General features: G+C 44.9%; 1 protein-coding gene across 2 annotated transcripts in view; it reads left to right on the top strand.

Moving 5' to 3' along the window:
- Positions 1-589: 589 nt before the first annotated feature.
- The window catches only part of LOC137541232 (trafficking kinesin-binding protein 1-like), a 50,262-nt gene continuing 36,995 nt past the window's right edge, over positions 590-13,856 (top strand). For both annotated transcript variants that reach the window (XM_068262420.1, XM_068262421.1), the window contains exons 1-2: positions 590-931; positions 9,945-10,021. In XM_068262420.1, coding sequence (XP_068118521.1) covers positions 823-931; positions 9,945-10,021 — 186 coding nt within the window. In that variant the 5' untranslated portion in view covers positions 590-822. The remainder of the gene's footprint in view (positions 932-9,944; positions 10,022-13,856) is intronic.

Below are 13,856 nucleotides of genomic sequence, written 5' to 3'. Positions count from 1 at the left end.
CCCCTGAGGGTAGGGATGTACCAAACACAGAGACCCCAGGATCTAGATGCAGGGGTCTGATGTACTATAACTGTGCCCAAATAGACAAAACCGCACCCCTGGGGAAGGCAGCATCAGTGTTCAGCCTTCTCAAAGTGTTTTTGTTGAAGCATGTAACATGCACACATTTTTCATGTTTACAGAGATTTGTATATAGGTCTCTTTTAGCGCCTTGTTGTATGCTTACGCTTACGTGATGCACACATTACTTTCATTGTGTTGTTCTTTTAAAGTTCCTGTGTTTATGACCGAGATAAGAGCAGGTGCAGGATTGTCACAGCTTGGGATATACCACTTTCTTTCTGACTAAGGGTGGAGTGAATGTTATTTTTGTCTTGCACATGCCATGCAGAAGACCACCCAAAGCAGTCGCAGAGCAGATAAGAGGAGGGGGGCTTGTTTTGCTTCTCACCATCTGAAAAGGGGGGCTGCATTTTAATGCAGAGGCGGCTGTGGTTTTTGTTTTGGTGATTGTCCCCTCCCCGTGTCAGTGGAGGAAGCCCATCCCAGCCAGGTGTATACACACAGCCACAAGGCTATAAGACACAGCACAGCAAGCTGAGACAGGAGTCAATCAGGACAGGGGACTTTACATGGTGCCAGTCAGTGCCTCTTCGCTGCCCTCCATTATCTGCCCTCTGATGCCAGCAGACTGGGGGCAGCAGGATATGAACAGGCACTGCCTGTTCCTGCATTTTCCCAGCAGTCTCTCCGTTGAGGTCCATGTCCCCCATTGATTGAGCCAGGGGGTGCCAAAGTATTCCATAGTCACCTTACGCTGCCATGGAACTCTGGGCAAACCCTTGCCACCTGGCCAATCAGGATGAATGTAATGGGAACCTCATCTTCCAAACTGAAGATATGGACACCATGGTGGATGACCTGGAAGAAGGTAACTATTTTACTACTGCATTCAAAACATGTTCAGCATGTTTGTCCTAGGCAGAGAACATGTTACATTTCGGACGCACATGTTACATTTTTTTCCGTTCAATTTTACCCCAATTCGATTTGAACGAAAAAAAATCTAGAGATTTTTTTTTTTCTCCGATTGATAAATTTGATCGAAATTGTCGTTTTTCTTGATTAAAATTGTTTGGAAAGATTGTAAAAATCTGATCAATTTTGGGAGAAATTGAATGGTGTGTGGTGGGTTGCATGAAAGTCATTTGACCTAATAAATATTAAGTTTACATTCAAGAATAAAGACATTTTATTTGTCAAAGTGACACCAGATAGAACATAGTTCTTCGCTGTAATAAATGTAGTGTTGTTGATTAAAATAAATGAGGAATACATTTGTTAATGTAAGTTTTCTAAGGTTGTTTGTGTTGTGTTTATACCTGGCAGTGATAGCACTGAGCATCCAATACACATTTACTGGTATCAATTAAAATGTATGTACAAGAGTCTAATTTTGTATTTGAGTGAAAAGCAAATGATCGTTGGGCAGATTCATCAGGAGAGGCGAATGGAATGTACACAGTCTAGCCAATCAGAATCTTTGATTCATTCAGAAGCCTGATTGGTTGCTGTGAGCAACTGCTCCACTTTTGCTCCAAGTTTCCTTGCGCTTGTCTTCATAAATCGTCTGCACTTAGCTGTAAGATCGTTAGCATAGATTTTCCAGCATGCTGGGCATGATTTTCCAGCAGCAGGTCTCCAAGGTGAACAGCCTCTGGCATGTTAGAACAATGTAGGTGAGGTGCCTGGCTCTTCTACTGACCACATATGCTATTGCTCCGTTGTTATTGCCTGATGAAGCGGGATCAAACCTGCGAAACGTGTTGCATATTTGGAGTTCATAAATAAAATATATTGACTGTCTTTACTACAGTCGTTGTGTGTCTACTTGGAGGAGGTAAGTCCACCACTACCTCCTCTATTTACCAAGAATTTGGGTTTTAAGCTCATTTAGCTTCCTTTTAGCCTTTTGGCTCCTCTGTTCTCTTGCATAATGTAGGTGAACAGTCGGATTCCCCTGGTCCGCACTAGTTCTAAAATCCTCTAATTGATGATTCGGTTATTCCGTTCTACCTGAGAAATATTCAATCACTGGTCGTTTTTTTATCTGCTGCTGCAATTAAGAGGAAAAAAATGATGCAGCTGTTTTTGTAAGCTAAACTCACACTTTGCAATCTAGTTGTCTGATTTTGGTGCACTTTTATAGCGGCTATATGGTGTAGTGCATACATTGGGATAAGATTGTGAGCCCCTCTTAAGGACAATTAAAGGGGAACTGAAGAGAGAGGTATATGGACGCTGCAATGTTTATTTCCTTTTAATCAATACCAGTTGTCTGGCAGCCCTGCTGGTCTATTTCTCTGCAGTAGTATCTGAATAACACCAGAAACAAGCATGCAGCTAGTCTTGTCAGCTCTGACTTTAAAGTCAGAAACACCTGATCTGCTGCATGCTTGTTCAGGGGCTATGGCTAATAGTATTAGAGGCAGAGGATCAGCAGGGCTGCCAGGCAACTGGAATTGCTTAAAAGGAAATAAACATGGCAGCCTATATATACCTCTCTCTTCAGTTCCCCTTTAAGTGACAAGACCATATACTATGTACAGTGCTGCGGAAGATGTCAGCACTATATAAATACCAAACAATAATAATAATATGCAGGGACAGCTTCCAACCTCAGGCTCCATTCACATTTGCAATCTCAAAACGCTAGCGATTAGCACTAGTGTTTTATGGTGGCGATTTTTACACAATAAATGTATTTTTCATTGTGTTTTTTGAGCGATCGCAATTTAAAATACATTGCAATCACGATCGCTCAAAAATCGCAAAGTATTGCTGCATGTAGTGCATTTGCGTTTTGCGCTAATCGGCGGCGATCGTGGCAGTGACATCACTGCCATATAGATTACATTGCACAAGCGCTTTAAAAAGAGCTGGCGATCGCTGGTGATTTGGCGATTAGCCGTAAACGCCCAAGTGTGAATGGGTTCTCAGAAATGCCCTCTGTGAGAGTGTTATGCCGTGCATACAAGGCTCGTTTTATGCGCCGGATCGAGCCAGCGGCTCGATGCCGGCGCATCCCCGCTCGTCCGCGCATGCGGAATCGAGCGGGCGCGGGTCGAGCAGCATGATCGGGCCAGGTGAATATTATCAGCTGGCCGGATCAGCTGGTCGATACACGGTACAGAAACATACCATGTATCCCCAGCATTACTAATTGTAGATGGGCTGTTGTCCTAATGGGCTGATATTGAGGTTAGGCTGCATAGTGAGACAGCTGCAGGACACTTTGTTGCCTGGTGGTCTAAACACCTCTGATAGCCCTATCTGCAGCAGGAGGGGCTGTTTGGGTGGCCTGGGATAGATGATTGATAGATGACTGATACTGATATTTGGGTGGCCGCGGGTAGATGAGATTATTGGACCTTTGGCTATCTAGTCTGGTGCAAAGTGCAGAAAACTCGTCTGTGTATCTCTACTGGACTCAGAACTTGAGGGTCTATAGATACAGCAAACAAACACGCTATGGCCCACAAGCTATTGGGGAACTACAAGTCTCAGCATGGCTTGAACTGCAGAGTTCACAGTTTGCCTGAAAAGGGGTCCATTTATTGTTTGCTTCTGTAAGCATCTTATAATGAGACTGTAATGAGTAACCTTTGATCAAAGACCTTTCCTCAACTCACAGCCAGAGCAGGTCGGTAGAGCACAGTAATATACAGTAAGTGTGAAAGCACAGCATGCATTGCTAGTAGTAAGCCTGCTTTGTTTTAGTCCTGACCAGTGCTGGATTCATGGAGTGTTGTAAGGACAGGTTTTAAATGGCCTCAAGCTGTGCTTTACATACACACACACGCTTTTACGTACGTGGTGTGTGTGTATAATAATACAAAAAAAGTGTGTGTGTGTGTGTGTATATATATATATATATATATATATATATATATATATAATTTTATTTTATTGTATTTATAAAGCGCCAACATATTACATAGCGCTGGGCATTAGTTTAGGTTACAGACAATATTTAGGGGTGACATACAGCAAAATGACAATACAGTAATACATGCAGACCAGATCAGGCAGCACAGTAGGAGTACAAGGTAATGCACAGTCAGTCACTGGATGGAGCATGGAGATTAGGCCAGTCGAGCTCGCTCAGATCCATAGGATGGGTGCACAGTAATGGAGGTGCGTGATCAGGTAGGACACAAAAGGAGGATATATAATGTGTGCAGGAGCGTAACTATAGGGGAGCAGCCCGCCCAGAACTGTGAGTGGGCCCCAACTAATATCCTTCCCTCCCTCCAATGAAGGGGTCCATCCTTCAGATCAGGTGTTTTTGTGGCTACACTTGTTATGGATGGGAAGCTCATAATGGCCACACTTGTTGTATGGGCCTTGTAAGATGGGCCCCCGGGCTGTGAGGGTCACCAAGGGGAGGCAAGGGTACAGATATGAACTTTGGGGGGCCATCAAAATGTAGCAGGGAGGACCTATGATTTGTATATATGCCCCTGTATGCGAGTGTGTGTACACAAGGAGTGTGTCTCCCCCAGGTCTGCAGCTGGGACAGATCACTGCTAGCATGGAGTTTGTATGGTCTTCTCCATGGTTTTCCTCTCAGTTCTACACTCCAGTTTCCTTCTTTAATTTCAATGAGTTCTTGTACTCTGTACCAGGGGCAAACCCAGGATTTTCAAGAGGGGGATTCCTAAAAGGTCTCCCTCAGCCACACACAATACAGTATAATAATAATATGGTAGGATATAATGCTAGGTACACATAATGCAATGTCCTGTCCGACTGACAGGATCTGACAATTATTTCTTAAATGTCCGATCTGCTCTCAATCGACAACGGGATTGATCAGGAGCAGTTTGGATACATATAATAATAGGGACAGCCAACATTGTGAAGCATTTACACAGCAGGGCACAGGGATGTGCTCATACCTGACTCTGTTAAATTCCCCACAGCAGCTCCGTGCTCTGTACACATGCTGCTGCTCCATGCTCTGTACACATGCTGCTGCTCCATGCTCTGTACACACGATGCTGCTCCATGCTCTGTATACACACTGCACTGCTCCATGCTCTGTACATACACTGCACTGCTCCATGCTCTATACATACACTGCACTGCTCCATGCTCTGTACATACACTGCACTGCTCCATGCTCTATACATACACTGCACTGCTCCATGCTCTGTACACACGCTGCTGCTCCATGCTCTGTACACACGCTGCACTGCTCCATGCTCTGTACATACACTGCACTGCTCCATGCTCTATACATACACTGCACTGCTCCATGCTCTGTACACACGCTGCTGCTCCATGCTCTGTACACACGCTGCTGCTCCATGCTCTGTACATACACTGCTGCTCCATGCTCTGTACACACGCTGCTACTGCATGCTCTGTACACACACTGCTGATCCATGCTCTATACACACGCTGCTGCTCCATGCTCTGTACACACACTGCTGCTCCATGCTCTGTACACACGCTGCTGCTCCATGCTCTGTACACACGCTGCTGCTCCATGCTCTGTACACATGCTGCTGCTTCATGCTCTGTACATACACTGCTGCTCCATGCTCTGTACACACGCTGCTGCTCCATGCTCTGTACATACACTGCTGCTCCATGCTCTGTACACACGCTGCAACTGCATGCTCTGTACACACACTGCTGCTCCATGCTCTGTACACACGCTGCTGCTCCATACTCTGTACACATGCTGCTGCTTCATGCTCTGTACATACGCTGCTGCTCCATGCTCTGTACACACGCTGCTGCTCCATGCTCTGTACACACGTTGCTGCTCCATGCTCTGTACACACACTGCTGCTCCATGCTCTGTACACACGCCGCTGCTCCATACTCTGTACACATGCTGCTGCTTCATGCTCTGTACATACACTGCTGCTCCATGCTCTGTACACACGCTGCTGCTCCATGCTCTGTACACACGTTGCTGCTCCATGCTCTGTACACACACTGCTGCTCCATGCTCTGTACACACACTGCTGCTCCATGCTCCGTACACACGCTGCTGCTCCATGCTCTGTACACACGCTGCTGCCCCACACTCTGTACACACACTGCTGCTCCACGCTCCGTACACACGCTGCTGCTCCACGCTCCGTACACACGCTGCTGCTCCACGCTCTGTACACACGCTGCTGCTCCACGCTCCGCACACGCTGCTGCTCCACACTCTGTACACACGCTGCTGCTCCACGCTCTGTACACACGCTGCTGCTCCACGCTCTGTACACACGCTGCTGCTCCACGCTCTGTACACACGCTGCAGCTCTACGCTCTGTACACACACTGCTGCTCCATGCTCTGTACACACGCTGCTGCTCCATACTCTGTACACATGCTGCTGCTTCATGCTCTGTACATACACTGCTGCTCCATGCTCTGTACACACGCTGCTGCTCCATGCTCTGTACACACGTTGCTGCTCCATGCTCTGTACACACACTGCTGCTCCATGCTCTGTACACACGCTGCTGCTCCATGCTCTGTACACATACTGCTGCTTCATGCTCTGTACACACACTGCTGCTCCATGCTTTGTACATACGTTGCTGCTCCATGCTCTGTACACACGTTGCTGCTCCATGCTCTGTACACACGTTGCTGCTCCATGCTCTGTACACACGTTGCTGCTCCATGCTCTGTACACACGCTGCTGCTCCATGCTCTGTACACATACTTCTGCTTCATGCTCTGTACATACACTGCTGCTCCATGCTCTGTACACACGCTGCTGCTCCATGCTCTGTACACATGTTGCTGCTCCATGCTCTGTACACACATTGCTGCTCCATGCTCTGTACACACACTGCTGCTCCACACTCTGTACACATGCTGCTGCTCCACGCTCTGTACACACGCTGCTGCCCCACACTCTGTACACACACTGCTGCTCCACGCTCCGTACACACGCTGCTGCTCCACGCTCCGTACACACGCTGCTGCTCCACGCTCTGTACACACGCTGCTGCTCCACGCTCCGCACACGCTGCTGCTCCACACTCTGTACACACGCTGCTGCTCCATGCTCTGTACACACGCTGCTGCTCTACGCTCTGTACACACGCTGCTGCTCCATGCTCTGTACACACGCTGCTGCTCCATGCTCTGTACACACGCTGCTGCTCCATGCTCTGTACACACGCTGCTGCTCCATGCTCTGTACACACGCTGCTGCTCCATGCTCTGTACACACGCTGCTGCTCCATGCTCTGTACACACGCTGCTGCTCCATGCTCTGTACACACGCTGCTGCTCCATGCTCTGTACACACGCTGCTGCTCCACGCTCTGTACACACGCTGCTGCTCTATCCAAAGTCAACTGTAGCAGGGAAAGGAAGGGGGCAGTGCTGTGAGCTGCAGGATGCCTGCAGATATTCTGGTGTCTCAACATGTGCCTGTCCCCAGACACTGCACCGGTTCTGGTCTGAGGGGGATTCTGGGCAGCTGTAATCCCCCCTGCATTTGCCTATGTGTGCAGCGCTGCAGAAGATGTCGGCGCTATAGAAATACATAATAATACTGCATTCTTGCTGTCCTACAATAACAAGATATGCTTTGTCACTTATCCGTTTCCTTTTTGGTAAGGGTTAAATATGGTATTGGCGGTACCCCTCCTATTCAGAGTGCATAGCTTCTCCACTGCAAAGACTAAGCAGTCAGTTCACAGTTTGGTATCCGAAAACCCAATTACGTTTAATTAATGTCTCTCTCAACTGTGACAGCTTTTTCCACCTCATGTGGAGATTGTGGTAGTGTGTGGGGAGAAGGGCTGTTATGGAGTATTCCAGGGGGAGAGTTTGTCAGTTGTACATAGAATATGTATGTATATTACTATGTAAAATCTGTGGCATTTGTTTTCTGTTTCACTCAATAATTTGACATTCGTACAACAGTACGACTTTCACCCACTGGAGACTGGTTTCCTTTTGAACAATGCACATTGCCTGGCTGTCCTGCTGATCCTCTGCCTCTAATACTACTTGTAGACCCTGAACAAGCATGCAGATCAGATATTTATATAAAAAATCTGACAACATTAGCTGCTTGCTTGTTTAGGGGTGTGATGTAGACACTGCTGGCCAGATACATCAGCAGGCTTGCCAGGCAACTGGTATTGTTTAAAAGGAAATGCATATGGCAGCCTCCTTGTGTCTCTCACCTCAGGTTCCTTTTAAGGCATTCTGTTTTTTGAATTAATTGTTAAACTGTATCTCTGCTTTCATTTATATAAAAAAAATAATTCCCTACAGGATACCATATGCCTCAGCAGACACTACTAAAGCAGCTTAGCTCTTTTTGTAATGCTAATTGCCTCAGTTCCTCAGGGCAGTCACCTGTGTTAGCAGCTGAGTTTAAGTGGTATCCGAGGACACCTGAAGTGAAAGGGATGTGAAGGCTGATGTATTTAATTCCAATTAAATAATGCAGATTACATGGCAGTCCTGCTGGGCCTTTCCCTCTAAAACTCTGGCGTACACACCTGTGATGTGTGTGTCGCTTGTCGGGATTAGTACCCGATCCTCTTAGGCGACATCACCAGTACCGATGCATGTCAGCTGATGCACACTGTTACTATGCGGGAGAGGGGGGGGGGGGTGGTGGTGGTGATGGAACGGCACTTGCGTGACGTCTCGCAGGGGAGCGGCGTCCTTAAAGAGAAACTCCGACCAAGAATTGAACTTTATCCCAATCAGTAGCTGATACCCCCTTTTACATGAGAAATCTATTCCTTTTCACAAACAGACCATCAGGGGGCGCTGTATGAATGATATTGTGGTGGAACCCCTCCCACAAGAAACTCTGAGGACCGTGGTACTCCTGGCAGCTTCCTGTATGTGAACCTTGTTGCATTGTGGGAAATAGCTGTTTACAGCTGTTTCCAACTGCCAAAAAAGCATGCAGCTTCTACATCACCTGCCAACAGTAAAAATGTCACCGTGTAATACATGTCAGAATGTAAATCAGGGATTTAAAAGATTTTACAATTTGCAAACACTGACTAAATCATTTATACATAATTATTGTAAAAATGAAGCACTTTTTCTATTACATTATTCTCACTGGAGTTCCTCTTTAAAGTGCACCATAGCTGAGGGATCCTAATGTTTTTATACTCAGCTGGAGCTTCCTCCAGCTCCTTAAGCATGTCTGAGTGCCTCGCCATCCTTCTGCGGTCTGCTGTTCAGCCGGGTCTGGGTCTTCTATGCATGCCCAGCAGCCCCGACTGAGCCAATTACCGGGGCTGATCGCGGCTGAACGGCAGACCGCAGGAGGACGGCGAGGGACTCAGACGTGCTTGTGGAGCTGGAGGAGGCTCCAGGTGAGTATAAAATCATTAGGCTCCATCAGCTCTGGTGCACTTTAAATATGTTGGCCGCCCATCGGGTAACAGTCCACCGGCCAGATCAGTAGCGGGTTGGGGGCTGCCGTACACACGCTTGATTATTTGCTGAGGCTGTCGTTATTGACCTTGTGGAGGAGCCATTAGCCATAGACCCAGAACAAGCACGCAGATCAGGTGACTAAAGTCTGACTGGATTAGCTGCATGCTTGTTTCAGATGTGTGATTCAGACGCTACTGCAGACAAAAAGATCAGCTGGACTATAGTTTAAAAGGAAATAAATATGGCAGCCTCCATATCCCTCTCACTTCAAGTGTGCTTTAGGATTTGAACAGACATATGGAATTCTCATATTCCTCTAGATGTGAATACTTCCTACCCTTATAGCTACTTCTTTTGCGATTAAGCAATGGTTTCGACAATCGTAATTTGGGGGTTGGTTCATCCATTAAAGGAAATTATTATACGGCTCTTTTGTTTTTAATTATACGTTTAGAAATATTCATGTTATTAAAAACCATATGCTTTGTGTCTTGCAGTCCTGTGTTCTGAGCGGATTGGGCGAATCACAAAGACCTATAGGGATATTGATGCTGTGACCAGCCTGCTGGAGGAGGTAAGTACCAAGGCATACTCATACATTTTTTGCTCTAAAACATTTCCCATAGCAAAAAAAAAAAGTAAAGCCAGCAGAAAAAGACTGATATTATGTCACTTAAAGACATATTTACACTTCACTGAAACTAGCTGATAACATTGCTAGTTGCAGAACAATTATCAGTTTGTTTTGTAATTTAGCAATTGATGTGCATAAAAAGTAGATAGAGTTCTCTGCTTCTCCCCTGGATACAGCAGAAGCTATTCTGCATTGTTTTCACACCTTAGCATAGCTTAAAGTGGATCCAAGATAATTTTTCACTCATTGCATAATTGTGTTCCTTTCATATAGTTTATAGGGCTTCCTCAAGCCAAATACTTTTTTGTTTTTGTTTTAATACTCTAGTTCCCTATAAACTAAACAAGCCTCGCCCACAGCTTGGCATTGGCATTTTCAGACAGTAGCAAGGGCTTATGGGAGCTCAGTCTGGGCAGGAGGAGGGCGAGGTGTTAGTAGCCAGAGATTTCAGAGGCAGAGGGAGGAGGAGGGGGATTAGGTTTTCAAAGGCTGAGGGCTGAAGATGCAGATAAGCTTGCCTGTGTGTAATGTTTGCAAACATGGCTGCTGTCATTGTATCACAGGAAGAAATAATCATAAACTGTTGAAGCTGTTTGCAGCTAGATTTGCTGTGTAAACTATCCAAACTTTAGATAAGCTATATAGACAAGTTACTTGTTATAGTTAGTTTTTCATCTCGGATCCCCTTTAAGTCAATCTGATGATTTTGGTACAGCAGTGTTATCAGTTAGCTTCTGAGTGAAGTAGAAGTTTTAGTATTAAACCTTCCAGAAACTTGGAAACCATTCACATCTTTTTTGCTATGCGTTTTTATGCTGAGTTTAATGCTTTAGACCATAGATAATATTTTACAAAGCAGCGACCACAGTTATGCCTACTCTACAGATCGCCTGATAATACTTTCCACTTAGGCCATAATGGAGAACAGTGATTTATCTTAATTTAAAGAGGAACTGTAACCAAGGATTGAATGTCTTCCCAATCAGTAGCTGATACCCCCTTTCCCATGGGAAATCTTTCCCTTTTCTCGAATAGATCATTAGTGGGGTCTGCATGGGTGATATTGTGGTGAAACCCCACCCACTGTGTGATGTCAGGGCCTAGGTCCTGGCAGTTTGCTGTCTGTGAACCTTGTTGCATTATGGGAAATAACAGCTATTTCCAACTGCCAAACAACCAGTATCTCCCTCTGTGCATATGTATATTTATAAAAAAAAAAACACAATCTTCTAGCCTATCACATTGCTTGGGGGTGTGGTTACACATAATGGCAGTTGGTGCTGTTTTTTTCATGTCTTCCAGTAGTAAAGATGATGACATGCAGGCTGATTGTGGATCAAACAACAACGAACAAATTACCGTACATAACAAATATGTCTCTTCTCACTTTGCAGTGTGTTGAATCCCTCCCCCCACCCCACCCTTTTCGCTACCATTCCTCTTTAACTCAAACACCATTTTTGCCATTTTACCACAGATCATTGCTTTAAAGCGGGATTGTCACCGTAAAAATCAAATTTCAGCAGCAACTGGTCTGAGTGTATTAAGTGGTAAAGATGCTAATCCTGCATTCAAAACTTTCAGAACTTTTTCTGCTGTTATGGTTTGGAGTTATCACATACCTAAGGAGCACTGGCCCTTTAATAGTCATTGCCAAACCGTTACATCCTGGGGGTTCTTTTTATCTACAATATATTCCTCCTCTTCCATTTATTTCCCTGCCTAGCTGCTTATCATAAACATGATCCTCTGCTTACTTGTGTTTACAAGCAAGGCTGAGGTGACTCAGCAATTGGAGGAGAAAAGAAAAAAAGTAAAAGGCAGAAATGACATTAGGATTTATCCTCAAACTGTGGGCAAAAGACATGGTTTCCAACAGGAACAGAATTCTCTTCATTTACTATATAAGATTCACTGAAATCAAAACATGGACAGTACAATACATGTGTTATGTACGCAGATCAAGTATTTATCTACTTATATATGTGTTTTTTTCCCTGGCATAGTATGGATAATCCTCCTGCTTTAAAGGAGTTATCAGGCAAAAAAAAAAAGTTTCACTTACCTGGGGCTTCTACCAGCCCCATGCAGCCATCCTGTGCCCTCGTAGTTACTCACTGCTGCTCCAGTCCCCCGCCGCCAGCTAGTTAAGTTTTTGCCGACCTCGGGGTCGGCAGGCCGCATTGCGTACATTTTTACATATTCCCACAACACATACATTTTTACGCGTTGGTGGTTCAATGCACTAACGCGTAAAAATGTATGTGTTGATGTTCCTGCATCAGCGGGAATGCATAAAAATGTACGCAATGCGGCCCACCGACCCCGAGGTCGGCAAAAACAAAACCAGCTGTCGGCGGGGGACTGGAGCAGCAGTGAGAGACTACGAGGGCACAGAATGGCTGCATGGGGCTGGTAGAAGCCCCAGGTAAGTGAAACTCATTTTTTTTGCCTGATAACTCCTTTAAAAAGTAATCAGTAAGTGGCTGGAGTGAAAGTCTATGGTCACGTACAGGTACTTTTCCAGCCAGAAAGAATAGTGACAGCTGGAATTAGTCCAAGTGACATAAATCTCTACCCAGCACATGCCATCTATGCCAAAACAAGATTACAGGCAATGCCGATGCCCGCTCTCAGCCAGGTACACCGAACCTGATACAGAACGAAGTCTGCTTCAAATGAAGAAGAAGGAGGCCCAAAATGGGCATCATTCGCAAAACCTTTTCTCCTGTTTTCCTCTGTCACCTTATCTATGTTACAGTTTTAAGCTTCCAAAGAGCAAAAATATATTATAATTAAGGTAAGAAAAGTTAAAGGGGCACTATGCCGAAAAATTTTAAAATTTAAAATATTTGCAAACATAGACTAATAAGAAGTACGTTTTTTTCCCCAGAGTAAAATGAGCCATGAATTACATTTCTCCTATGTTGCTGTCACTTACAGTAGGTAGTAGAAATCAGGTTTTGGACTACTCCATCTATTCATGGGGGATTCTTAAGGATGTATTTATTTTCAAAAGCACTTAGTGAATGTCAGTTGCTCTGTCCAACTGCCAAAAAACTGTGTAGCGAGCAGGGAAGCCGGCCAGCATCATTGTTTAAATCCTTTTTTAGGGAATATCTTTATAAAGAATAAAAGGCTTGCTGAGAATCCCCTATGAAGAGATGGACTAGTCCAAAACCTGTCATTTCTGTCAGATTTCTACTACCTACTGTAAGTGACAGCAACATAGGAGAAAAGTAATTCATGGCTCATTTTACTCTGGAAAAAATTTTACTTCTTACTTGGCTAGGTTTGCACATATTTAAAATTTTACAATGTTTCGCCATAGTGCCCCTTTAATCAGGAACAACTTACTTTGAGTGATTATTTTGCTTGTAAATGTGCTGAAAGGTTATTTTTATGGATTAGGTGATAAGTCATTTATGAGAAGTTTTGTGAATGGAGCCCAAAGAGGTCACAGTTTTACCAAAGTACTTTATATAAGGTGTAGTGAGCCCCAATTTGTTAAAACTGCATTCCACTTGCATTCGGGCTTCCTCTTCATTTTCAGTGCTGTCTGTTACTCCAGTCAGGTGAATGGAGCTGGGGATCACCACTTTAGAGGAATTGGGGTACTGCCAGTCAAGCACTGATTGCTGCTGACCAAGTTCCGATCGCCCGTTTATGAGTGGGATGCCATAAAAAAAAACAGTGATGATAAATTTTGAAATTGTAGAACAATCGTGGATCTGAAACCATATAGAGCCCAAGAGCGTAACCAAAGCCTCTTGAA

Source organism: Hyperolius riggenbachi, chromosome 12 (genome assembly GCF_040937935.1).
Source record: "Hyperolius riggenbachi isolate aHypRig1 chromosome 12, aHypRig1.pri, whole genome shotgun sequence".
Lineage (NCBI taxonomy): Eukaryota > Metazoa > Chordata > Amphibia > Anura > Hyperoliidae > Hyperolius > Hyperolius riggenbachi.
The sequence above is the reverse complement of the archived record's forward strand: the minus strand, read 5'-3'. Positions and strand labels throughout refer to the sequence as shown.